The 26,507-nt window shown below is 38.2% G+C and overlaps 1 protein-coding gene across 1 annotated transcript in view; it reads left to right on the top strand.

The window, feature by feature from the left end:
* Positions 1 to 26,507, top strand: part of ULK4 (unc-51 like kinase 4) — a 595,478-nt gene that overhangs the window by 88,728 nt on the left and 480,243 nt on the right. The window contains exons 18-19 of the mRNA XM_041734654.1: positions 12,916 to 13,023; positions 18,874 to 18,957. Coding sequence (XP_041590588.1) covers positions 12,916 to 13,023; positions 18,874 to 18,957 — 192 coding nt within the window. The remainder of the gene's footprint in view (positions 1 to 12,915; positions 13,024 to 18,873; positions 18,958 to 26,507) is intronic.

Here is a 26,507-nt window from a genome sequence, read left to right as displayed (position 1 = left end):
CCTCCTTGATGCCCATCATCCAGTTACCCTATCCCCCCACCTGCCTCCCCTTTGCAACCCAGCATTTATTTCCCAGAGTTAAGGATCTCTTATGGTTTGTTTTCCTCTCTAATTCTTCCGCATTTAGTTTCCCCTCCTTCCCTTATGGTTCCTTTTACTATTTCTTATATTCCACATGTGAGTGAAACCATCTGATAATGATCTTTCTCTGATTGACTTATTTCACTCAGCATAATACCTTCCAGTTCCATCTACGTTGATGTAAATGGTAGGTATTCATTCTTTCTGATGGCTGAGTAATATTCCATTGTGTATATATAGACCACATCTTCCTTATATATTCATTTATTGAAGGACATCCTGGCTCCTTTCACTGTTTGGCTGCTGTGAACATTGCTGCTATGAACATTAGGGTGCAGGTGTCCTGCCATTTCACTACATCTGTATCTTTGGGGTAAATACCCAGTAGTGTGATTACTGGGTCATAGGGTAGCTCTATTTATAACTTCTTGAGGAACCTCCGTACTGCTTTCCAGAGTGGTGCACCAGCTTCCATTCCCAACAGTACAAGAGGGTTGGTTCCCTTTTCTACACATCCTTGCCAACACCTGTTGTTTCCCGTCTCGTTCATTTTAGCCATTCTCACTGGTATAAAGTGGTATCTCATTGTGGTTTTGACTTGTATTTCCCTGAATGCAAGTGATGTGGAACATTTTTTCATCTGTCTGTTGGCCATGTGTGTGTCTTCAGTGGAGAAATGCCTGTTCATGTCTTCTGCCTGTTTCTTGACTGTTTGGTTTTTACCTGTTGAGTTTGAAAAGTTCTTTATAGATCTTGATACTAGCCTTTTATATGTCATTTGCAAATATCTTCTCCCATTCTGTGGGTTGCTGTTTAGTTTTTTAATCGGGGGTCCTTTGGCATGACAAAAAGTTTGGGAATGTTAGCAGGAGTGTGAAGGACACTAGCCTCCTCTCACCTCTAGATATACTTTGAGTTAGGTTCAGTATCACCTTTGCTGCATGCCAGGGCAACAGCAAACAGAGAGAGACATAAATTTTTGACCAGGATCTCAGAGAAAATGATTTCTCTCTTCTTCGGATATGATATTTAAATTTGGCCCATCACTGGGACTTGGTTAACAAAAGTGTTGTATGTCTGCCAGTATATGTGTCACAGCTCAAGACATAGTATTTACTCAATTGTGGTGGGTGGGAAGAACTTCTAAGAAAAAAAAATTAGCCATGTTTCTGGTAATACTTTTCTGTCTAAAGCCTGCAGTTAAGCCAGTTCTTCTTGTTGATAGCAATTTGTAAAAATGGTGTTTAGATGCTTTCCTGGAGAAAAAAAAAAAAAAAGACTTCTACCTTGTTGGTAGAAGTCTTTATATTTTTCCCCCTTTTGTAGTTATTAAAAAGCCCCACAAAGTGGTTTGTGCCCCATTGTTGTGTCATTGTAGTCTTCTCAGGAGTTTTGTGTTGAGGGCCTGGGAGATGCCATCTTTAACATTAGATACTGTGAAACCATATCTGGCTCCTGTATAGCCCAAGCTGAGACTGTTTTCAATTACTGTGCTCCACATTGTTAGTTTTAGCAACTCTGCCCTTGTACCTCCCTGCTAAACAAATTTGTTTTACTGTTACTTTTTAGACAGCATCAGAAACAAATTTGTTAAAAAATGATAAAGAGTTGAATAGTATTCAGGTCTTTGTGTGGGACAAAGTGAAACATTCTGGATTTGTTGTATTAAGCCATGATGCCTAAAGTACATATCATCTGGGAGAATTGCCATATTTGAATCACTTTTGCATTAAACACATATTAAACAGCTCACATCAAAGAATTCTTAAAAGGCATGTTTCCTAATTTCTTATAATGGTAGGATTCATTTAATTTCTTACCCAACATGTTGTAGAACGATTTTTAGCTTCTGTGTTTTCTGCTGTAATTTTTATGCTCATTTTACATAGGCTATGCATATACCTTTGTTATAATATTTTAAGAGCAGCAGTTGTGAGGCTTATATATTGAATGTGATATAATTTAGTAATCCTTGGGAGCCTAGCAGAGCATCACATTTAATTTTCTATTAGATGAAAGAAACCTGGAAAGAGAATTGGTGATGGAGAGAATTGCACAAAACAAAACTAATCAGAGCTGATCCCTGAGGCAGAAAACTGCAATTTAAAATGAGCTTCCTTTGTATTTGAGGAATGTTGACGGACAACTATTAAGAGCATAGTAACAAGTAAATAATAGTAGTTATATATAGTAAGCTCCAACCACACTATTGAGGTTATATTCTTTGTGCCATAACTTTTAAATTATTCCAGACCCTAAACGACTCAATATTAATGAAGGACAATGGTAACTTGGTTTCTTAAGAAAACATTTATGTAACAGGCATAATTGTGTTCTGTTGATCCCAAGTAAAAATGTCATTTGACTCTCGATAAAGATGTGAGTGTGTGTGTATGCGTGTGTGTGTGTATGTATATATATATATATATATATATATATATATATATATATATATATATAATCTACACCCTGCTACCTCCCTCATTAGGTACAGAAGAAGGGGTTTACCACGACAGTGTGGCAGTACCTGGAATATGTGTCTGGCTTTGCTTTTTCTGTCTAGAATGACTTCTCCTTCCCTCTTGGTCAGATTTAGTTTGTGGTTGCCAGGAGGAGGTGGAGGAGGGTGGAAATAAAGGGTAAGTATCTCTTTCCAGTATAGCTATCAAAGAGTCCTGGCTGCAGTACCTGACATTGGTAAGAAAGCACTTGTTATAACAGCATGACTTTTTTTTGTCATGGTAGGTTGATACTAGATTGAGGACTCTAGAGACTGCCAATGTCTTACTTTGTTTTACCCTCCCCTAGCCACTGCCACACATTTGCCAATGGTGAACATTGTTGCTTGATGAGTAGTCAAGAAGCCAAATACAGGGGCTGATTCTCTGATACCAAGATGACATATGAATTCAGTGTCCCTGGCAATTCTAACAGTTCCTTTTTTTTTTTTTTTTTAATTTGACTAAAACTAACTCAAAACTATAAAATCAATAGTTTGTGAAGGCTTCGAAGGCTATTACTGAAAATGAAACCTGACAACTTAGTCATTGGTCAGTCTAAGTGTATAATAATATTGATATGATTTTCCAAGAAGGAAAAGATGAATCTAGCTCATGGGGACAGAGGAAGGTAGGGAATGTCATAATTTTAATGATAATTGGTTTCAGAAACCAATATGGGAAAAACTGGAAAGTGAAGCTTGCAGAGGGAATTATATCATTCATAGTTCCTCACACATGGTGCCCTCAAATTGGGATAATTCACTGATGGTTCATTTACAAAGGGATGATTAACTACAAGAGATGGTGTGGTTATCCGGGGTTAGTAATAGCAGGGTTGCTCTTACCTCTTGGTCCAAAGAGAAGAAGGGAGGTACATGCCATTCCTGGCACAACATTTGGGAGTTGCATTGGGAGGCTGACTTAAAGGGGCAGTACTATTGATAGTACTGGTAGAGATGGCTGAAGTGCAGGGGCAGAGATGGTTAATCAATACATGGAATAGGCATCTGTCCCTGTGAGGACAAAACATTCCCTTCATGATCAGAGTTCCAGTGTAATCAGTCTGCCACTGGGTGACCACTTGGGTCCTCTAGAGAATGGAGTTACATCAAGACTCAGTGTTGGCTTTTGTTCATGACAGGTTGGGAACTTGGCAATGGCAATGGCCAAGTTATCCCTAGTGAGCAGAAGTCCATGTTGTTGGGCTCTTGCATAGCCTCCAGCCTTGGCCTCCATGCTGTTTTGTTTGTACATGGGCTCATTGAGCAAGTACCAGGGAAAATGGTGAAGGATGTTGATTGGCATCCCCAGGTGGTTCTGCTTTTCCAGCTGACTATTGATGCCTGCTGGTGGGGCATTTCTGGAAGTGAATTATGAATGTATTTACAGTCTATTGCCATTCAAGAGGCTTCCATCTATACCTCTCTCCCTATAGTTTAAACTTTTCTTTTTTTCTGTCTCTTTTTTGGGGGGGAGGGGCATGATTTTGTTCTTTCTAGGTTTTTGATCCCCTTCAGTTACTGCCTCTGAGTTGGTGTAGATCCATCTCTTAATCCATCTCTCTTTGTTAATAGGTGTACCACACAAAGTTTTGCAGACTCAGAGTATTTTCTTTCATCATTGTCTTTGTGGGCCGAGTTGAGTGGGGTTACAGTGAAGTGGCCATCCACTTTCTGTTGATGCATATTCATATGTGAACTGGAGAGGGAGGAAATACAGAACTCCCTAGGAAGTCATGAAAATGGGTCAAGGAAGGGAGAGGCAGCTGAGCAGTGGGAGCAGATAACCATAGGAGTCTGAGTCACCTGCATTTGGAGTGAATGAAACTGCTTGGCTTGGGCCCATTCTTACCACTGTAATTTAAAAATAAAATGCTATTGTGTGCAACCAATGTTATAGTAACATGCAGTTCATGATGGGTAGGTCAGGTCTCCTATTATTCCAGGGTCAGGCATTCAGTCTCCACCAGGGTCCAGCAACAAGCCTGGAGCTGCTTTTCAAATGGAGTGTGATTGTTGACAGAGGGCAGGACAAGACCTTATTCCAAAATCCTAGAGGGTCTGTGTTATGATTTCTGCTGCTAGGGCTTGCCACAGGCTTTGTATAGCATCCCTATCTGCCACATTCAGTTCCAAAGGCATTAAGTCTGCTGAGTCTTAAGACTCAGCTGAGGGCAGCCCCGGTGGCTCAGCGGTTTAGCATCTGCTTTCAGCCCAGGGTGTGATCTTGGAGACCTGGGATTGAGTCCCACGTTGGGCTCCCTGCATGGAGCCTGCTTCTCCCTCTATCTGTGTCTCTGCCTCTCTCTCTATCTCCTCTCTGTGTATTCTCATGAATAAATAAAATCTTAAAAAAAAAAAAAAACTTTAGCTTGGACTGGTTGTAGAACCCTTTCATGGACCCCTCTCAAAACTAGCAGCCTTGTCAATGATCAGTAAATGGGTTGGAGCCTCCAAAATCCAAGCAGACTCACCCATTATTGAGCCTCTTTATTTGGGTGAGTAATGCAAGGTACAGCAATCTTCTCTCTTACTTTAGAGGGAATATTATCACATGCCCCAAGACCGCTGGATTCCTAGGTACTTCACCAGTGTAATAGGCCATGAATTTTTGCAGGACTTATCTCCTACCCTCTGACATACAAATTAGGGTGCTACTTACCAGGTCTATTTAGCATGTCACCAGTATAAAGAAACAGTATGATATCCTGAAGATTATCAAGATGAGGGGGTCCCTCTGGACTATATTATGACAGAGCAGGAGACTTGATATAGGGGCAATTTGGCAAGCAGAAACTGCTTCTGATTTTATTCACTGATTGGAATGGAAAAGAAAGCGGAACAAGTGCCAGGGGCTATGGCTATGTTAATTTACTTCTGTAGAGATACAGTTACAATAGGCATCATCAGCTGATTAAATCTGCAGTCATCTGTATCTCGAACCCTTCCTTGTGGCTTCTCTACTGGCCTAAAGGGCAAGTTAAATGTGGATGTGTTAGAAGTAACCATCCCTGTGCTTTTCAAGTCTTTGGTGACACTGGTTCCTAATCACTGATCTAGTGGATATGGCTTGCTTTTGGTTTATTGTCATTGGGTGGACAGACAAGGCAGGTGTTGTAGTTCTAGGAGTTTCCACTTTGTCTCTTTGTACTCAGTCTTCAGTCCGCTGGGTGGGAATCCATTGTGGGGATCCTACTAGTTACTATATCTTTTCTCATTGCAGTTCTAGGACTAGGGTTCTAAGGAAAAAAAAACAGCCTGGGCAGATTGGTATCAATTAGAATTCTCTGTTCTCCTGAAATGTTGGGAATACCTCTTACTTCAAAGGTCAGGGGAGAATGCTAAACAATATCTAATTTAAAAGATTATGTTTTAGTTGTTAGGATGACTGCTGCTGTATCTCCCACTAGGAGTAGTTACGTAGGACTTAAAAAAGAGGTCTCTTTGGCTTAAAAATGCTGACCAAATAGGAAATGCTAGATATTTTCTGGATCTGGAGTTTCAGTTTCTTTTTGTAGTTGTTAATTGTATACCCTTGAATAGAAACATTTACGAACTATTTTGAGAGTCAGGAGCAAGTAAATTTATTACTGTGCAAGTGTCAGAATATTAGTTTTATAACTGTAGAACTTCCATGCTTTGGTATTCTTAATTCATCTTCCTGTCTTTTTGCCTTTGACCTAAGAGACTCAGTCCAGGGTAGGTAAGAGTGACACACATTTGACCATTTAATTCAACCAGGTGACTTCAGAATAAAGCCAAAAGAGGCCTTATTCCACCTTGTCAACGTAGGTATAAAATAGGTTTGGATTTCAAAGTAGTTTAGGAACTAGTATAATCTTAAGTTATTATTTGTAGTGGTCCACCAATCATGCCTGTGGTTGCAGAAAGATAGTTTCCATTAATGATGGTATAGATATGCTAAAAGCATAATGATACTGGAAATAAGACTCCTCTCATCTCCTCATTTTTCTTAGGTTTTTTAAAAAATGAATGTAATAGTAGCATAATATTTGAATATCTTATTTTTCTTTTTCTTAAAAAATTTTTTTTAAAAGAGAGATAGCATGTGTTTGTGGTGGGGGTGGGGGAAAGGGGCAGAGGGGGAGAGAGAGAGAATCTTAAGCATGGAGCCTGACCCAGGGCCCATTCTCATAAGGTAATGACCTGAACTGAAATCAGGAGTCGACCCTTAACCCCAGTGAGCCACTCTGATGCCCAGTATTTTTAGCTCTCTTAGTTTCAGTGTTAGAAGACTAGGTGAATTTTTACAGAATACAGGAAAATATGCATAAGAACAGTATCTACACATTATTTGGATTTTTAAGTTCGATGAACTAAACAAATGTATTTTTAACTTTTTTGTTCTGTTTCATATCAGCATTTTCCAATGTCCTTGTACCTAGGTCAACAAAAACTTTTCTTCTTGGTATTTGTCATTTATGTGGCATATTTGTTTATTAATCTTACATTTTTCCTTTTTAATATTAAAATTTCTTTCAAAATTTAAAAATAGCAAGTGGAAAAATCTAAAAAAAAAAAAAAACATATGTTGTGTACTGTTTAGTGCTATCCAAAGTTAGCTTTTGCAAGAGACATGTCAGGTTGCTGTGGTATTACTAGGGTAGATTATATGATGTGTGCCTGTTTATAAGACACCAAGGGCTGAAGCAATTTCTGTTATGCTGCAGGTAGTTCAGACAGTTTTATCTCTTTTAAAGATTTGCAGTGTTGAAATGTTTTTAATTTCAAGTGATACTTACTGATAAAAAATGCCAGTGGATTATAAAATGGAGAAATATTATAAATCCCTGCCACTAACTTTGTGAAGTAGAGAGTGGGATCCAGGTTTCAAATTTAGTATAAGGTTGACTTTTTAAAAGAATTAAACCCTTTATTTTGAGATTATTTTAGATCGTATGCAGTTATAAAAAATAATACAGAATGCTATGGATGTATACTTCATCCAGTTTTTCACAATGGTGACATCTTGGAGAACAGTGTTACAATATTACAATCAGGATATTGGCATTGAAACAGTTAAGAAACAAAACAGTTTCATCTCCAGGGATCCCTCATCTTGCTGTTTTATAACCACACATATTTGCTGTATCACATGTCTCATTCCCACCCCAACCACTGACAACCAGTAATTTACTCTATTTCTATACTCGTGTAATTTTGAGAATGCATAAATGCAATCATATGGTATGGAACCTTTTGGGACTGACTTCTAAAATTTAACATAATTCTTTAGAGATTTATCTAGGATGTTGCTTGTGTCAGTTCCTTTTTTTTTTTTTTTCTTGTATTCCATGTTATCAGTTGTATCACAGTTTATTTAACCCCATTTACCCATTGAAAGATACCTGGGTCATTTCAGGTATTAACAATTATTTGTAAAGCTGCACATTGATGTGCAGGTTTTTGTGTGGACGAAAGTCTTTATTTCTGTGGGATAAGTTCCTAAGATCTGAAGTTAGGTAAAGAGTAAACTTATCACCAAGTCATAGTTTTTCTGGGATATATGGCCAGGGGTACAGTTTTCTGGGTAATCACACGTTTAGTTTAGTTTTTTTCCCCCCCCAGGAACTGCTACACTATTTTCCAGAGTGGCTATACCATTTTGTAGCCTACCAGCACTGTATGAGTGCTCTAGTTACTTTCCATCCTCAGCAGCAATTGGTGTTGTCACTATTTTGTGCTTTTGCCTTTCTGATAAGTATATAGTGATCTCCCATTATGGTTTTAATTTGCATTTCCCAAATTGCTTATCATATTGAACATATTTTCCTGTTCTTATTTGTCAACTGCACATCTTGTTTGATACAGCGTCTCTGTGCTTTTGGTGTCAAGTCTACTGTTTTACCTACATCCCATTCCCATTCGCCCCCCCCACCCCCCCAGTTTTTTAGTTTCATGTTTTACATTTAAATTCATGGTCTATTTTAAGTTAATGCTTTGTATAAAGTGTTAGACTTAGGTCGAGGCTTACTTTTTCTTTGTCTTTTGTATAGCCAGTTGCTCCAGCATCATTTGTTGAAAAGGCTGACTCTCCTCCATTGGATTGCCTTTGTACCTTTGTTAAAAAATACTAGGCTCTACTTGTGTGGAGCTATTTTTTGGATTCTCTGTTCCATTGATCAATATGTCTGTCTCTTTGAAAGTGCCACACAGTTTTGATACATATCTATATAATAAGTGTTGAAATCAGGTAGAATAATTTCAACCACTTTTCTTTTTCAAAATTGTTTTGGCTATTCTAATTCTTTTGCCTTTCCACATAAATTTTAGAATAATCTTGTTGATAGCTACAAAAAATTTTGCTGGGATTTTGATAGGAATTGCATTAAACTGGGCTATCAGATTGGGGAAAATTGACATCTTTACTATGTTGTTTTCCTCTCTCTGCACATGGTATATCTCTTGTTTTGTATTTGTTTAGAAGGTGGTCAATCAGGACTGGCCACCAGAGGAGACAGAGGGGAGGCTCAGGAAAACAAAGTTTATTATACTCACAGGTCCTAGAGACAGGCAAGGTGTGCCATTCAGGGCCACATGGAAGAATAACACAGTGATTAGGAGGCAGAAGATAGCAGCAAGGGGAATGCCTAAGCCGTTGCCTTTATTGGGGTTTCCACAGGAAAGGCAAAGGAAGACAAGGGAAGGGTAAATAGTTTAGTATTGGGTTGTTTGATTGACTTCAGCAGGCTTTGGGATATAGGGGTAGTCTCTAGTTGGATGGTAACTGGCTCTGAGATGATGAAGGCAGAAGAATATTACCTCCTGGAGTGTATGGGCCAGATAGAGGAATGGCTAGTTTGCATATCAAATAGATAATTATTTGGGTCTTTGATGTCTCTAAGAATTGGCTACCCTTGGGAAGGCCAGTTTCTCCCCAGTCAGAAAGATTTTTTTAAGATGTCAGTACATCATAATTACAGAAAATACAACACAAACATACACATGCACACAAATTCATTTCTCCATTTATTTAGATCTTTGATTTCTTTTAAACAATATTGTGTGGTTTTAGCATATAGATCCTATACATGTTTTATTAGACTTATACTATTTAACATTTGCAGTGATTGTAAATGGCATTTTTAATTTAAGTTTCCATGTGTTCATTACTTATATGAAAAAATGCAGTTTTTGAATGCTAATATTTTATCCTGTCACCTTACTAGCCTCATAAGTTGTAAGGAGTTTGTTTCTGTAGATTTTTTGGTATTTTCTGTAAAGACAATCATGTCATTTGCAAATAGCTTTCTATTTCATATTGAGTGAATTGTGATAGTCTGTGTTTTCCAAGGGGTTGGCCCATTTTGTCTAAGTTGCCAAATTTGTATGTGTAATGTCCTTTTGATATGTCTTGCTTGTTTTCTGCCCACTTGTTTTATCAATTATTGAGAAGAAGATGTTGGAGTCTACAAGTATAATTCGGGGTTCATTTCTTTTTATAACTTTGTCAGTTTTTGGTTCACATATTTTACAACTGTTTGGTACATGCACATTTAGGATTGGTATATTTCATTGGTGGATTGCCCCTTTTATTATTATGTAATATTTCTCTTGGTCTCCGGTGATTCTCTTTGCTCGGAAATCTGTTGTGTGATATTAACATAGCCATTCCTGTTTTGCTTTGATTACTGCTGTATATATATATGTATATATACATATATATATACACACACACACAAACATATATATTTGCTTTCAATTTGTCTATATCACCATCTTTGATATTTCTTGTAGATAGCATAAACTTGGATATTTTAAATGAACTCTTTAAATTGTATTTAGTGGGATCCCTGGGTGGCGCAGCGGTTTGGCACCTTCCTTTGGCCCAGGGCGCGATCCTGGAGACCCAGGATCGAGTCCCACGTCGGGCTCCCGGTGCATGGAGCCTGCTTCTCCCTCTGCCTGTGTCTCTGCCCCTCTCTCTCTCTCTCTCTCTCTCTCTCTCTCTCTCTCTGTGACTATCATAAGTAAATTTAAATAAAATAAAATTCTTTAAAAAAAAATTGTATTTAGACCATTTACATTTAATATAATTATATATTTGATACTAAGTCTACCATTTTGCTCTTCTTGTTCTTGCTATTTTTCATTTTTACTTTTATATGAATTACTGAACATTTTTTATAATTTTGATTTTTTATAGTATTTGAGTGTATCTGTATAGATTTTACTGGTTCTAGATATTAGATATACAACATACATATAATATATATGTGTAGACTTTTGTGTAACCTGTCGTTTTACCAGTTTAAGTGAAGTATAGAAAACTTACCTCCTTTTCAACCTTTTAATTTCCCTCATTTAAAAAAAATACTTATTTATTCATAAGAGACACAGAGAATGAGAGAGGCAGAGACACACAGGCAGAGGGAGAAGCAGGCTCCATGCGGGGAGCCCGGTGGGACTTGATCCCGGTCTCCAGGATCATGCTCTGGGCAGAAGGTGGTGCTAAACCACCGAGCCACCCAGGCTGCCCCTATTTCCCTCATTTTCATATAATTGTAAATATGTCTTCTAAATATTTAGAGCCAAAGCAGACATTATTATAATATTTGCCTCAACCAACAAACATAGTTTAGGAAACCTAAAAAGAGAAGAAAAGCCTGTTATATTTACTTATATTTTTGCTTCTCATGTTCTTGTTTCCTTCTTGATAATTCCAAGGTTCTTTCCTCTATCATTTTTCTCTTTGGAATGCTTCCTCTAGCATTCTTTTGGGGTAGGTATGCTGGTAATGAATTGCTGTTTTTGTAGGTTACAAAATAAAACCCCCCAAAGTCTGAATATTGTTAATATCAGATAATTTGATGTAATGCTAGTGGATGATTAGTTAAGGTCAAGGAAAAGGAAGACTGTAGAAGTGACCTGGTGCAAGCACTAATGTGATTTTACGTTTCTCTTTCCTTCTCACTCACTTCACATAGAGGGTTCATTCTGTGTGAGGCAGTAAGTGGTGAGGGATACTCATTGCAATATATCTGTTCAGGGGAATACTGCTCAATAATAAAAAGAACAAACTATCGATATATGCTACAACATGGGTGACTCCCCAAAGCATTATGCTAAGTGAACAGAGCAAGAGCAAAAAGAATACATAGTATATGATCCCATTTACATGAACTCTAGAAAATGTGAATTAATAACAGAAAGTAAATCAATAGCTGTCCAGGGAAAGGAAGAAAGGGAGCAAAATGGAGGGATTACCAAGGGAACTTGAGGTAACATGTGGAGGTATTATCTTGTCTGCGGTGGTGATTTCATAGATGTATACATATGTTAGATGTACCTAATTGTACATTTTAAATATATGTGATTTATTCTGTGTCAGTTATAACTTAATAAAGCTGTTTAAAAAATACCACATCAACAAGTGTTCCTCCAGTGCATGGCTATTGTGCAGTAACCCCACATGCAGGTCCAACTCATCCACACTCTTGTTTACAGAGTGAGGCCCATGATCACGTGCTTGGAAGTTGTGGCATTGCCAAATTCTTCTGGAAGTTTTTAAATGCTTTCTTCAGTTTCTGTACTTAAATCTTTGTTGACAGTAAGAAACAGTTTTATCTGTGCACTGTACTTTGAATCACACTGTTTGGGGTGCACTATTTTATATGCATTTTTTTCCATCTCAGAATGGGGCCATTCTACATGTATCATTTTGAATCTACTTTATTCTACTTTATGGTCACACTGTGATTTGACTAATTTGTGTTCTGGTGTATGAATTCTGGCAATGAGCATATGTATGTAATTTTCTTAGCATGACTCCCATGAACTTAACTGGATCTGATAAAATATCCTGCTGAATTTCAAAGTGGATTATCTCAAAACTTTGGTATAACATTTCCTTCTCTCAGATTTTTAGAAGAATCATTTAAAAGTTTCATGCAGTGTAAGAATTTTTTCAAACTGGGGTGTGCTGGAGGATGGTAGGCTCTAGCCTGGTAAAATCTGTGCTTAGATCTTGGCTGTCCAAGTGAACTGGACAGAGAGACCTGCTGTTTGTCTTTCAGCCTCCCTTTCCTGTCTTTAGAGATGGAGCAATAGTTGCCTTGTAGGATCAGCAATACAGTGAAAGTGCTTGGTAACTGAAAAGTGCTATATGTATGTGCCTTTCTTTTACTGAATATATTTTTACCTTCATCTGGGATAGTTACTAATTTTTTTCAGGAATAAGTCTCATTTTGAAAATAATTTGGACACTAGTTCTTAAAAATGGAGGGCAAATTTTGTAGAGTGTCAGGTCTTTTACATACAGGTTAAAGAACTGAGAAATACATGTGAACTAATATACTTTTTTTCCTTTTCAGGCAATTGCTGTCTTAACTGAATTAATTAGGGAAAACTTCAGGAATAGCAAACTAAAACAGTGCCTCTTACCAACGCTTGGGGAGCTGATCTACCTTGTAGCCACCCAGGTGAGACCATCTGAGGAACTCTACTGCTGTTTGATGTGTTCTGACATATTCTGGCTGACAAGTGTTAATATCCTATAAAAGTTGTTTTGACTTTGTCCCTTTGAGCTTACCTAAGAAACCTTGGGGAAAATTTTACCTTTGAAAGAGAAAGGCTATCAGTGTCTGTCTGTCTCCTTGTCTGTCATGGTCCCTCTCCCAGTGCATCCCACAAAGTATAGGAAATTCTTACACCATATTTTAAAACCAATCGACCAAATGTCCCTCAAACTACTTTTTTTTAGGTTGCTGCCATCTTTGACTCTTTGAAGATGAGGCCATTGGTTTTCTGAGTATAAAAGCTTCATTTCAGTTAAAAATACTGCTTTGTGCAAATAGAGCTCAACTTGTCCGTGAGAGTTTGTGACTATAGAATTTGACTTATTTCTTAAGTTACAATATGAAGTGCTATTGAATTCAACAAAGAAAAATTAATGTTTCATTAGTGTTTCTATGAATGTTGATAATGATAAATTATAAGATATTTGATACTGAGGGTTTGTTTTTTTAAAAATTAATTTCAGAGGTAGAATTTAGTGACTCATCAATTGGATACAACAACCACTGCTCATGACTTCAAGTGCCTTCCTTATTGCCCAGCACCCAATTATCCTTTCCCCTCACTCCCCTCCCCTCCAGCAACCCTCAGTTTGTTTCCTAGAGTTGAGCTTCTCTTATAGTTTGCCTCTCTCTCAATTTTCATCTTATTTTTCCTTTTCTTCTTCTATGTTCATGTGTTTTGTTTCTTAAATCCCACATATGAGTGAAATTATATGGTGTTTATCTTTCTGACTTATTTCACTTAGCATAATACCCTCTGGTTTCATCCATGTCATTGCAAATGGCAAGACTTCATTTTTTTCATGGCTGAGTAATATTCCATTGTATATGTATACTACATTTTTTTAATCTATTCATCTGTCAATGGACACTTGGGTTCTTTCCATGTTTTGGCTCTTGTGTACATTGCTGCTATAAACATTGGTAATACTGAGTTTTAAGGAAGTACTGGTAAGTAGTAGTTGATCAGGAAGTTCTCTCACTACATTTGTGATGTTTTGGGTCCTAGATCTTGTTCAAATATTGTATAACCTGAGATCTTGCTCAAATGTGTAATCTGAGTATCCTTAGTATCGAAGCTGAGCTGACTTCCTAGGCAATCATCATTTTAAGGCAATTATCATAATTATTATAAAACATCAGTATTTAAAATCATTTAGCTCCACAATTAATAATGGTAGCTGATACAGCAAACTGTCCTCTTTTTTTTCCCCCATTATTGTCTTGGCTATTCTTGGCCCTTTGCATGTTGGAATCAGCTTGCCCAATTCCGCAAATCATTTAAAAATTGCATTGATCTATGCAGATCAAATTGGGAGGTACTGTTACCTTGATAATTTTGAGTCTTCTGCATATTTGGAATTCTACTGAACAAAATAATTATTAGCATGTGTACGGAGGAAGAGCGAAGTGTCAATTAGGAAAGTATCAGTATATTGTTGGTGTTTTGTCCTCCAGTGCACAAAAATGGTATTTCCATATATTTCTATTTTAAGAAATACTTTCATTTGAGTTAGTTCATTCTGTTCATAAAACTTTTGTACACCTAGTTTTGTATGAATTTGTTCTTAGGTAGTTTTATATTTTGAGAGACTACACATTCAGGAAGCTAGAAAACTAGGAAGTCAAGAAGGGTATATGGGGGACTGTGGCTTTCCTATTTTTGTTCCCTATGTGCCTTATTCCCTGGTAAATAATTGTTCTAATTGCATCCCTACCTGTTTCTCCATACACTTGGTAATCTTTCCCTCCCGTCTCTCTTTCTGCTCCCAGGCAAACACTGATTCACTTTCTGTCATATGGATTAGTTTGCATTTTCTAAAATCTTATAAATAGAATCATACAGAATCCTATTTCTATTTGTTTCAAAAAGTAGATCTAGAGAATTGTTTTCTTTGGTATGTGCTTTAATTGATATAAACTAAGGCTACTTTAATAAAGGGATGATTTGTGGCATTTGACTACAACTTAGGATAGCAAACTAGAAAAGGAAGTTATATCCCTGGATCCAAAAAATCAATAACTTTTCATAAGATGAGGGCTTTTGTGGAATTGTCCCTTTGTGGATATATGTGAACCTTAAGATCTCAGATCAGTGCTGACCTGAAGGGATAATACATACTATGTATAATACAGAGACCTAAGCCCTGTCCTATTGGTTCTCTTTGTGCAAATAGTGCAAAGTTGAAGAGCAAAGGTGACAAGTTTGAGGATGGAAGACCAGAGTAGATTCTACAGAGGACATTAGGAGGCAACATACTTACAGTTTATGTGTTTCTTTTTTTTTTAATCAAGGATACCTCCTACCTTGAGCCCAGTTATTTCTATTCTGCTTTTTTTTTTTTTTTTTGTCTAGCTGTTAATGACCTTTCACCTGGACTGTTGTGATGGTCTCCTTGCTTTATTCTTGTGTCCATTACAGAGAGTACAGTGTCCTTCATCAGAGCCCTCCATTGCTTCTTGTCTTGCTTTGGTCACAGCCAAATCCCATCACTTGCATTGTTGGCCTTGTGGGCTGTTGTCCCAGTGCCTACGTGACCTCAGGTCTCACTGCTGTTCTGCCTTCTGCCTCTTTGCACACACTGACATTCCTCCTTCCTCTCCTACTGCATTGTGCAGTAGGAGAGGGAGCCACCCTGTCTGTGGCCTTCCTCTAGCTCCTTACTCTGCTCTGGCTTTCTTTATAGCAGTCCTCACCATCTTGACTTACTTGTCTTGTTTGCTCCTCCTCCTCCTCCTCTACCTACTTCTTCCTCTTTCTCCCTTTCCTTCCATTCCTCTTCCTCTTGTTTCCCCACTAAGCATGATTCAAGCAGAATATTTGTCTTACTCAAGGCTCTGTGGCCATTGTTTAGAAGAACTGGTACTTCGCAGGTGCTTTTATAATGTGTTACCCTGCACTAAGACCAGTGGGATGAGAGGAAAGTGAGCAAGGGGGTGGGGCTCAATCCCAGGACCCCAACATCATGACCCCAGGAAAGATTCCTTGACTGAGTCAGTCAGATGTCTTTGTCTTGATGCTGTGAGCAAGGGGAAGTCACAAGGCTCTCAAGAAGGGTAATGATGAATGGATAAAGAAGATGTGGTTTATGTATACAATGGAATATTACTCAGCCATTAGAAACGACAAATACCCATCATTTGCTCCAACGTGGATGGACCTGGAGGGTATTATGCTGAGTGAAATAAGTCAATCCGGAGAAGGACAAACATTATATGGTCTCATTCATTTGGGGAATATAAAAAATAGTGAAAGGGAATAAAGAGAAAAGGAGAAAAAAATAAGTGGAAAATATCAGAAAGGGAGACAGAGCATGAAAGACTCCTAACTCTGGGAAATGAACTAGGGGTGGTGGAAGGGGAGGTGGGGTTGGGGGTGACTGGGTGGCGGGCACTGAGGTGGGCACTTGACGGGATGAGCACTGGGTGTTATTCTGCACGTTGACAAAATGAATATCAATAAAACTAAATTTATTAAAAGAAAAAAAAAAGGGTAATGATGTCATCTGGTTTAAATGCCAAAAAAGATGACTGGTTTAAAGGTGGCAAATACACTGGAGAATGATAAGAAAAGATTCTGAACCTGAATGTGAGTAAGCAAAGTAGGAGCAAAGTTAGGAGTGAGAAGAGGGTGTTTCAGGGAAGAGAAAGCAAGAGGCCGAATATAGTTTATGGTCCCTGAAAGAGTATGGAAATGAGCCTGCTGGGTTGAGTGACATGGAAGTCACTGGAAACTCAACAAGAGCTCTTTTTCTTTTTCTTTATTTTTTTTTTAAAGACTTTAATTATTTTTTCATGAGAGACACACACAGAAAGGCAGAGACATGCAGGACTTGATCCCAGAACCCTGGGATCATGACCTAAGTCAAAGGCAGATGCTCAACCACTGAGCCACCCAGGCATCCCAACAAGAGTTCTTTTATGTACTTATTTACTTAACTTTGAATTGAGTGAGAAGGCATGCTGGACTGTGCTGAGAGTTTAGCAGGAGATGAGGAAGCTGGGAGAGGTGACATGAAGCCATAATGTTTGTGTAAAATTGTGGAGGCTGTAAGGCCCCTGTTTGAAAGATGGAGATAGTTAGCCTATTCTAATGGAAATGAAAGGGCCCAGTGGGCTTTGAATATGTAGGGGTGGTATGGAATAGTCCCTAACCTAATGACCCTGAAGGATGCAGGTTGGGAATGGGATCCCGAGCCCACATAGAAGGGGTGGAGGAGCCTCTCTGGTTATAACCACTGAGGGTAAACAGCAGATGGGTTCAGGTGTAGGAATGCTGGGAGCTCCGTTCTTAGGACTTCCATGATCTCAGAGGAGGAGGAAGGTAGGTGCAGTGCTGAGAGGATCATAGGTGCGAAGTTGTCCTTTCGAACAGGGAATTGGTCATAGAGGAATGGGAGGCTGCAGAGTGGTATTGAGGGTCCCTGGACTTGGTGATCTGAGTCATTCATCATGGTCTCTCTGTGAGCCCAGCTGCCTGAGCACATGCCTAGAGAAAACAAGCCACTGGCGCCCCCCAGGGTTGGTTTACTCAGAGAATGGAAAAGGGCATGTCAGAGAGGAAAGTGTTCAGGCTTTTGGCTGGAGTGACTAAATAATAGACTCTAGGGAGTCTTAAGTGGCTGGAGGGGGAGGGTAGGTGATAAATTACAGAAAGAATGTGATAGAAGTTTTGAATAAGTGAGCTGGGAGGGAGGTATATTGTGCTTGGAAATTGAGGGCTGAATTAGTGATTTTTAAGCCGGAGCAGCAGTTTGGGATAATTTCTAGACTATTACTGTGTGGATTTTTAAAAAGATTATATTAGCAAGCGAATGAGTGGGGGAGGGGCAGAGGGAGAGGGAAGAGGTTGATTCCCCACTGAGCAGGGAGCCTGACCTGGGGCTCCATCCCAGCACCCGGAGATTGTGACCTAAGCTGAAGGCAGATGCTTAATCAACCCATCCACTCAGATGCCCTGACTGTGTGTAGAATTCTGTGATTAATCAAGGACATGGTTTTAATGGGCCATAATTCTCATCATAGGTGGAAAAAAACATTTGGATCAGTTAAGGTACCAGTTCTAAAATTTAGACAGTCTTAAATATTTCTTTAACAATGGCCAAAACCTAATTTCTTTTGCTGTAAAGAGATTAATTTTTCTCACCTTTCTGTGTGGTACCTGATTTATATTTTGATTTTATTTGATACATTGCAGGAGGGTTTTAGTGGTTATTACTCTAATTTGGTTCTTCTGTGAGAGAATCATTGCCAATATCATTAAAATCAGTGTACCTGCTAATTACATTTGCTTATTTTATTTAGCATTTTGTCCTACTAGGTAATATGCTCTCACTTGTACTTATGGGTTCTCCTGAGATATTCCCCAGAGCTGTGTATTCTGTGCTTTCAAATCATTTTAGATAATGTACTACCTTTAGGTAGGAATATCTGTATTATCATCTACAATTATCAATAGAGTAGTTTCTCTACCAACTGGATCATATTGTCAGTTTTCACTTCTTTTTGTCTGGCTTTTGATGAGGGGGTCTGATGAACATCATAGAATATGATGAGAAAGAGGAGAAATACTTTGTATGTACAATGTAGTAAAAAGACCCCTAACTGGGTCAGAATTGTCAGGTAGTAATACTTTAAATAGAATATTTAGAAGTTTTAGGTAGTTTGTGTATTTGAAACTGTCTTTTTCTTGAACGGGTTAATAATATCTTTTGTGCTGTTAGCTTCACTGCTTTCCCTTCCACTTCGTTTTAGGAAGAAAAAAAAAAGAACCCTAGAGAATGCTGGGCTGTTCCCTTGGCTGCGTACACAGTGCTAATGAGGTGCCTTCGGGAAGGGGTAAGGCTCCTTTGTTGTCCTCTGTAGACACCCTCAATTGTAATAACCCTTCAGGCACTGTGTGCGGTTTGTAGCCTGCAGCAGTGCAGGAGCTTGTCAACCAAGTATTGCTCCTGAATTTAAATAATCCCGACAAGCCACCATGAGCAAGTGACCTACAATGGAGCAAGTGTAAAAATGAAGTAGCTTTCTCCTTCACTTTTTAAATGTCTTGCCTTTTAAAAGATGATAGCAAACACAAACATAAGTAGCTTTTTAATAGCATATTCTTCATCCTCCCCTGTTTTTAAACTTACTGATATACCAGTTTAGTGAGCAAGGTGTGTGCAGAGGATTTTCTGTGAGCCTCAAAGCCCCATGATTATCTTGTCAGGTTGCCATTTTGTGGTTCAGAAACAGGAAGCTTCCACTAGTATCCATTCATTTTAATATTAAATGGTATTTATTATGTGACTACCCCCCCCCCCACCCCAGTTTATTCACAGTCTTTCTCATGCTGAAAACCAGCCAGCTGGCTAACTAACCAACTGGTGGAAGTAGCTCCTGTGTGTTACTATGTAAAGGATGTAGTAGCTGACCTAAAAGGTTTGCAATTTCTGTTTGCTTTAAACCATTTGACATTGTTTCACCCAAGGCAAAGCCATAGGCAAAAGACATTCCTTAAGGAATGAAAAAATATGTCACAATAAACATCTTCCTTTTGAGTTCATTACTTGCTGCGTGGTATGGAAATGGAATGATGTTCCAAGTATAAAAGAGCTCTGCAAGGGTTTCCCCCTAGTGATCCAGAAATGAAGTTTGAACACTTCCTAGCCTGTAGGGTTGAATGCGTTGTCAGCTGTTATTATGGGCTATGAATAAAGCTGGTAAATTGTACTTTACCAAAAATCCAAGAATTAAGTCATGTTTATCTGTAGTCAAAAGACATGTTTCAGTTTATCATTCAAGGCCTCAAGCCAGGCACACTTGGGGGACAGAGATGAAGAAGGTGACTATTCACATATACATACATCTCACCTAGTGTAGGAGATAAGATAAAGATACAAAGTGGAAGATGTCAAGCATTTAAGTGTAAAAGAACAAAATACAGGAGCTCAAGGGAGAAAAGAGTCTTCTAGAAACTTTCTCAACAGTGTAAAGAAATTTTAAAAACTTTGTACTTTAATTTTTAGAAGTTAGCTTAATGTGTAATAAAAGATGATTGATTCTAGACCATCAGTTGTATCCTTGATTGAATATCTTCTCCCTGTCCCCTCCTGTGTTTATCATTGTACATGTAATAGGAAGAAGAATGTCTGTTATCCATGTATATTGTTATTATTTTTTAAAGATTTAAAAAAATTATTTATTCATGAGAGATACAGAGAGAGAAGCAGGCTCCATGCAGGAAGCCTGATGTGGGACTCGATCCCAGGACTCCAGGATCATGACCTGAGCCAAAGGCAGATGCTTAACTGCTGAGCCGCCCAGGTGTCCCATGTATATTGTTATTAAATAATTATTTTTAATAATTCTATTTTGTATTTTAGTAGCATGTGTACCTTTTATTGCCTTTGTATGTATGACAGGTCTTGTGTATTTTTCATAAAGAGGGAGGGAAGTCCAGGACTCTCTAATTTATGAAAATTTTGTTGTATATCTGAAAGGCAGTTAAGTATGTGCTTGGACAGCACAAACAGGTGTCCCTCACTTTTTAAAAGTTCATGTTACATCACTTGACGTTTACAAAAGACCCACAGTGCTTCCTTTCTCTAATTGAAAGAAATGGGAAGAGTATCTCTGCTTCTACAAAAAAGGGCAAAAAGCAAAAATAGCATTCAGGGTTTGTTTTGCAGTGAGTTGTTACCCAGGCAAGCCTCCCCCTGCCCCTACCAAGGTCCTTCCTTCCCCTGGAACTACTATACTTAGTATCTTAGCATGAAGTCACCATGGGTTTCAGTCATATCTTTGAGTGACTGTGCTTTGTCATGATATATTTTCTACATCTGTTAACAAGATGTGTGCTAAGTATCAGAGAAGCTGGAGAGGTTATTTTTGGAGTCTAGGAATGCTCAAAATCTTGACTGTTTAACTTAATGGTAATTGCTCTTTGCTTTACCTGGTTGGGGCTTAGGAAAGGTTTCACAGGAACATGGTACTTTTGAATAGTGGGGGAAATCTGAACTCTAACATGGTTTCTGTAGGACAGATAAATTAGGGGTGATTATATTCCCCCTAAAAAAGGGTTTCTGTCTTTACAAAAATAACTCAGTTGTAGCAGTTCTTTAACATATATGTCTAATGTATTTAGGACATAGTTGAAAGTAAATGATTTTTAAGCCTCTTCAAAAATTAAAAAATTTTTTCCAGGTAGGAAAATTTTCCCAGCCCCCACTGGTATTTCTGAATGTAGGTTCTTCTTTCGTGAAATGTATGTGTATGCTTATATGTATGGTTAAAAGCACACACTTTGATATACCCACTTTCTTGAAAATAAAAAAGGGGCTGGGGTCTTAGAGAATTCTTTGTCTCTCTTGGATTGTAGCTTGCTCTTTCAAGGAGTACCACTATTCTGACTTCATAATAAACATTCCCAAGTTTTTCTTTATTGTGTTTCCATCTTTGTATTTCTAGATATTTCTTCCCTCCCTCCCCCATTTCCTTTTTGAGAGGGCGGAGCAGAGGGAGATGGAGAGAGAGAATCCTAAGCAGGCTCCATGCCCAGCCCAATGTGGAGGTCGACCTAAGATTGTGATCTAAGCTGAAATCAAGAGTTGGATTCTTAACCAACTGAGCTACCCAGGTGCCCCTGTATTGCAAGATATTTCGTTGACTGGTTCTTAAGGCTAAACTTCATATAAATAAATGGCACCAAATCCTGTGGAGACTTAATTCTTCTGCTCCAAAGTTAAATTGAAATTGATACATGCTAATTGTGAAAACAGTCATTCATTTATACTACTGTGTAGTATGTTGTTTCAATATGTGTCAGTACACACAGATACATGTGTATATCAGTACACTCCCAGGAGTAGGGTATGGGAGTATCCCTTAACCTACATCTTGAACATTTAATATGGTCAGACTTTAAATTTTTGTCAATTTCATGTACATTAATTATTTTCTCAATAGTTTTAATATTCATTTTTTTTTTTAAATTTTTTTTTTAAATTTTTTATTTATTTATGATAGTCACAGAGAGAGAGAGAGAGGCAGAGACACAGGCGGAGGGAGAAGCAGGCTCCATGCACCGGGAGCCTGATGTGGGATTCGATCCCGGGTCTCCAGGATCGCGCCCTGGGCCAAAGGCAGGCGCCAAACCGCTGCGCCACCCAGGGATCCCTTAATATTCATTTTTGTTATTACTAATAGGATCACCATCCTTTTCTATATATCTTTTTTTTTTTTTTTTGGTTTTTGTTTCCCATTGCTTTATAGGAATTTGGTACACTGCCTCCCTTATTGTTATAAAATATTTGAAATATTAGAAAAGGAAAGAAAACTATAATGATGACCTTTATTTCCATCAGTTTCAGTAGTTTTTAACATTTTTTTCTCCTTTGTTGTAATATAGCTGTATATATTCATGTTACATGCATTTATTATTTACTTATTCCTCTTTTCTGAACTGTTTGAACAAATTGCAGAGGTCATGGCAGTCCATGCACTGGAATTTTTATGTATCTGGATATTAATCTTCTGTTGTTTATATGTGTTACAGATATTTTGTGATTTGTGGTTGGGCTTTTCATTTTCTTAAAATATATTCTTGAAAAATATATGGGTAATAAGTTCTCCCAGCATTATTTATTTTTTTTAATTTTTTTTTTAATTTTTATTTATTTATGATAGGCACACAGTGAGAGAGAGAGAGAGAGGCAGAGACACAGGCAGAGGGAGAAGCAGGCTCCATGCACCGGGAGCCTGATGTGGGATTCGATCCCGGGTCTCCAGGATCGCGCCCTGGGCCAAAGGCAGGCGCCAAACTGCTGCGCCACCCAGGGATCCCATCCCAGCATTATTTATTGTTTTTTAAGATTTTATTTATTCATGAGGGATTGAGGGAGAGAGAGGCAGAGACATAGGCAGAGGGAGAAGCAGGCTCTCTGTGAGGAGCCTGATGTGGGACTCGATCCCAGGACCCGGGATCACACCCTGAGCTGAAGGCAGACTCTCAACCCCTAAGCCACCAAGGTGCCCCTCTCCCAGCATTATTTAATGAGAAGGGTACCCTCTCCCCACTGCTCTGCAGTGTCCCCTGTCACATCAGTGTCTTTTGGACTCTGTTTGATTCTGTTGGTGTATTATCTGTCTCTGTGCCATACTATCCAAATTAATACTTTATATTATTTAATGATTTTTTTAAGTACATGGGGAGTTTTCCCTTACTAACATCTTTTTCAAGAGTTTCTTATCTATCTTTGTTCCTTTTCCTTGTGTATTTTACATTCACCTCTTCAGGTTCACCTATTTGGATGTTAAGAATACATCTGTAAATAAATTTAAAGAGAATTAGTTCATAGTAATAGAAAATGGAAGGCCTACTCAATGAGGAGACTAATAATAGAATGACACATTTAATTAAAAAAAACTGAATTAAAGTAACAAGTTCTTTTGAATTCTTGGTGACATTCAGCTAATGTATTTATTGCTTAAGTTAACTCTTTCAGGTGTAGGTCTCATTCTTTACAGGTAACATTTATGAAACATATATTATGTACTAGCTGGATACAGGAAAGGTAAAGATGAACTAAGTTACTGCCCTGCCTTCAGTTTTTAGGAGAGATTTTTTTTTTATCCTTTGTTCTTTGAACCAGACTTTTATTGTTGTTTTTGTAACTTCATTTGCTTTGGTTTCATTGTGTAGTCATTAAGACATTTCAGGCTATTAATTTTTCTCTCCCTCTAATGTTAGCTGTATCTCACTAGTTTTTGACATGTAGTGTTTCATTGTTGCTATTTTATTGATAATCCCTAGTTCTCCTGGATCCAGGGTTGTTTATGAGATGGTTAACTTTTTCAGGTAGGTGGGATTTAATTGCCCTTTTTTCTTTGTTAAAATAACGAAGTTGCATTACCTTATCGTCAAGAATGTGGTTTGTCCTATTTCTCTTTGGATGTAAAAAAAAAAAAAATTTTTTTTTTGGTAAAATACATGTAACATAAAACTTAACCACTTTAACCACTAAGTATATAGTTCTGTGGTATTGAGTATATTCACATTGCTGTGCTATTTCTGTTGTTTTAAATATAGTGAGATGCTGTTTTGCTTTGCCTACTGAATTTTTTTTCCCCCTGCATCAAAACTTAGTAATGTGTCTTGTTGATTTATGGGCCTGGTAAAAACCGGTTTTTACCTCTTTTCTTTCTTTCTCTTAATTTCTGCATTGGGAAGAAAGCAGTACAGATTTTACTTCATTTTAATTTGATACGTAGACTTCTTAGAAGCCAACTTTAGTTTTAAATTATAAACTCTTTTGTTCATTATGTGTAGAAAATTGGCTTTGCCATGAGATACTTATGTTATAAAAATAAAATATTTTCGAGTCAAATATATTGAGACACTGGATTAAACAAGGTTGAACAGGTGTTTTTGTGTGTGTGTGTGTGTGTGTGTGTGTGTGCGCGCGCGCGCGCACGCTTTTCAGAGTTTGTAACTGTGACTCTACTTGGGGGTGGGACAGATTGTGTATGCAACATTTTCAAAGAAATTTGCCCACATACCAACCTTATCTTATGCCATGTTGTGGGATGCACTTTGGGAGAAGAAGTTACGGACTTAAATGGAGACTGTCAGGAGTTCAAGATAGCTTTTAGTAGGTTTTCTTTTTTTAAAGTTACATAAGGTATGATGACAATGTTTTCTGAACAGTCAGCCTATTTTCTGAACACAGTTTCTGTAACTTTAACAATGTTGATAGAGATGCAAATCAGATGTTTTTGTCTTTGTTACAGATATCAATGCTTAGGTGGAGAGAGGGCAAGTATTTAGAGAGTAGGAGACATATGGTGGATCCCCCAAACAGTAGGAAGATCTGGTGTGACTGTTGAAAACGGAGTGTGATAGTATGGAAGAAGAGGTATTCAAGGGGATACTGACAGACTGTCAGAATTGGGGCTGGCTTTTCAGAGACCTTGAACTGGGACCAGAGGTTGTGAATTTCAATCCAAATGTGTTACTCTTTCGTGGTTTGGTGTTGGCTAAGGTCTGGGCACCACCTGGTGATATTTCTTATATAGGCGGGTAGTTGTTCTTGATGGTCTTCCATGAGCTTCTGAATTGGGCTCCTCTGAGTCTTTATTAGAAAGAGTGCAGAGAGAGAGCACAAGTGAGGGGAGGGTCAGAGGAAGAGGGAGAAGAAGCCAGGCATCCCCCAAATGGTCTAATTTCATTCTTCTGCATGTGGCTGTCCTATTATATTATTTCTAAATAATAGCTTATTCAGTAATTTTGAAGTAACAAAATTAGTTTAAGAAGAAATTTTTCTTTTTTTTTCTTTTAAAGATTTTACTTATTTATTTGACAAAGCACAAGCAGAGGGAGTGGCAGGCAGAGGGAGGGGAAGAAGCAGGCTCCCCACTGAGCAAGGAGCCCGATGTGGGGCTCGATCTCCAGACCTTGGGATCATGACTTGATTTGAAGGCAGATGCTTAACCAACTGAGCCACCTAGGTGCCCCTAAGAGGCAATTTCATTTTCTTTTTTTTTAATTAGAGCGCTCTCTCTCTTTTTTTTTAAACAAAGAAAACTAGTAGTAAAATTGTTTATGTATTTAATTAGAAAAGACTGGGCTTGAATTAGAAGTACTAGAGATGTTAGCCATATATATTATCTTTGAAATCTTTCAGACAATAGGGTACCTAAAAAAAAAAAAAAGGAGAAAAAAGAGTTAAAATTCTTGGCTTTTGATAAAGAAATTTAAAATGTACAGTTATATTTTCTGATTTTGTAATTTTAACAGTTTAATTTTAATCTCCTTATTAAGAAATGTGTGTGCTTCAACATCAGGTTCCTTCTGGGTACTCACTACTAATAGAGGACCAGGTTGGAGGTGGGGACATGGAAGGCCATGTCCGTGAGCTTCTCATTTAGCTCAAGGATGACCTTGCCTATAGCTATTTCAGTGCCAGTAGAAGCAGGAATGGTGCTCTGGGCAGCCCCTTGTCCAACATGCCACAGCTTCCCAAGGTCTTCTGGATAGTAGTGATGGCATGGAGTCCTGAATCTCTCCATGATGTCAACGTTGTCATGGATGACATTGGCTAGAGGGGCTAAGCATTTGGTGGTGCAGGAAGCATTGCTGGCAATCTTCAGGGAATTGCCATAATTCTCATGGTTCATGACCATCACAAGCTTGGGGGCATCAGTAGAAGGGGGAGGGATGATGACCCTTTTGGCACCACCTTTCAAGTGAGCCTCAGCCTTCTCCATGATGGTGAAGACTCCTGTGGACTCCACAACATACCCAGCACCAGCATCACTCCATTTGATATTGGCTGGATCTTCCTCCTAGAAGATGGAGATGGGCTTTCCATTGACGATGTTTCCTGTTTCAGCCTTGACTATCCCAT

Source organism: Vulpes lagopus, chromosome 19, assembly GCF_018345385.1.
Source record: "Vulpes lagopus strain Blue_001 chromosome 19, ASM1834538v1, whole genome shotgun sequence".
Lineage (NCBI taxonomy): Eukaryota > Metazoa > Chordata > Mammalia > Carnivora > Canidae > Vulpes > Vulpes lagopus.
The sequence above is the reverse complement of the archived record's forward strand: the minus strand, read 5'-3'. Positions and strand labels throughout refer to the sequence as shown.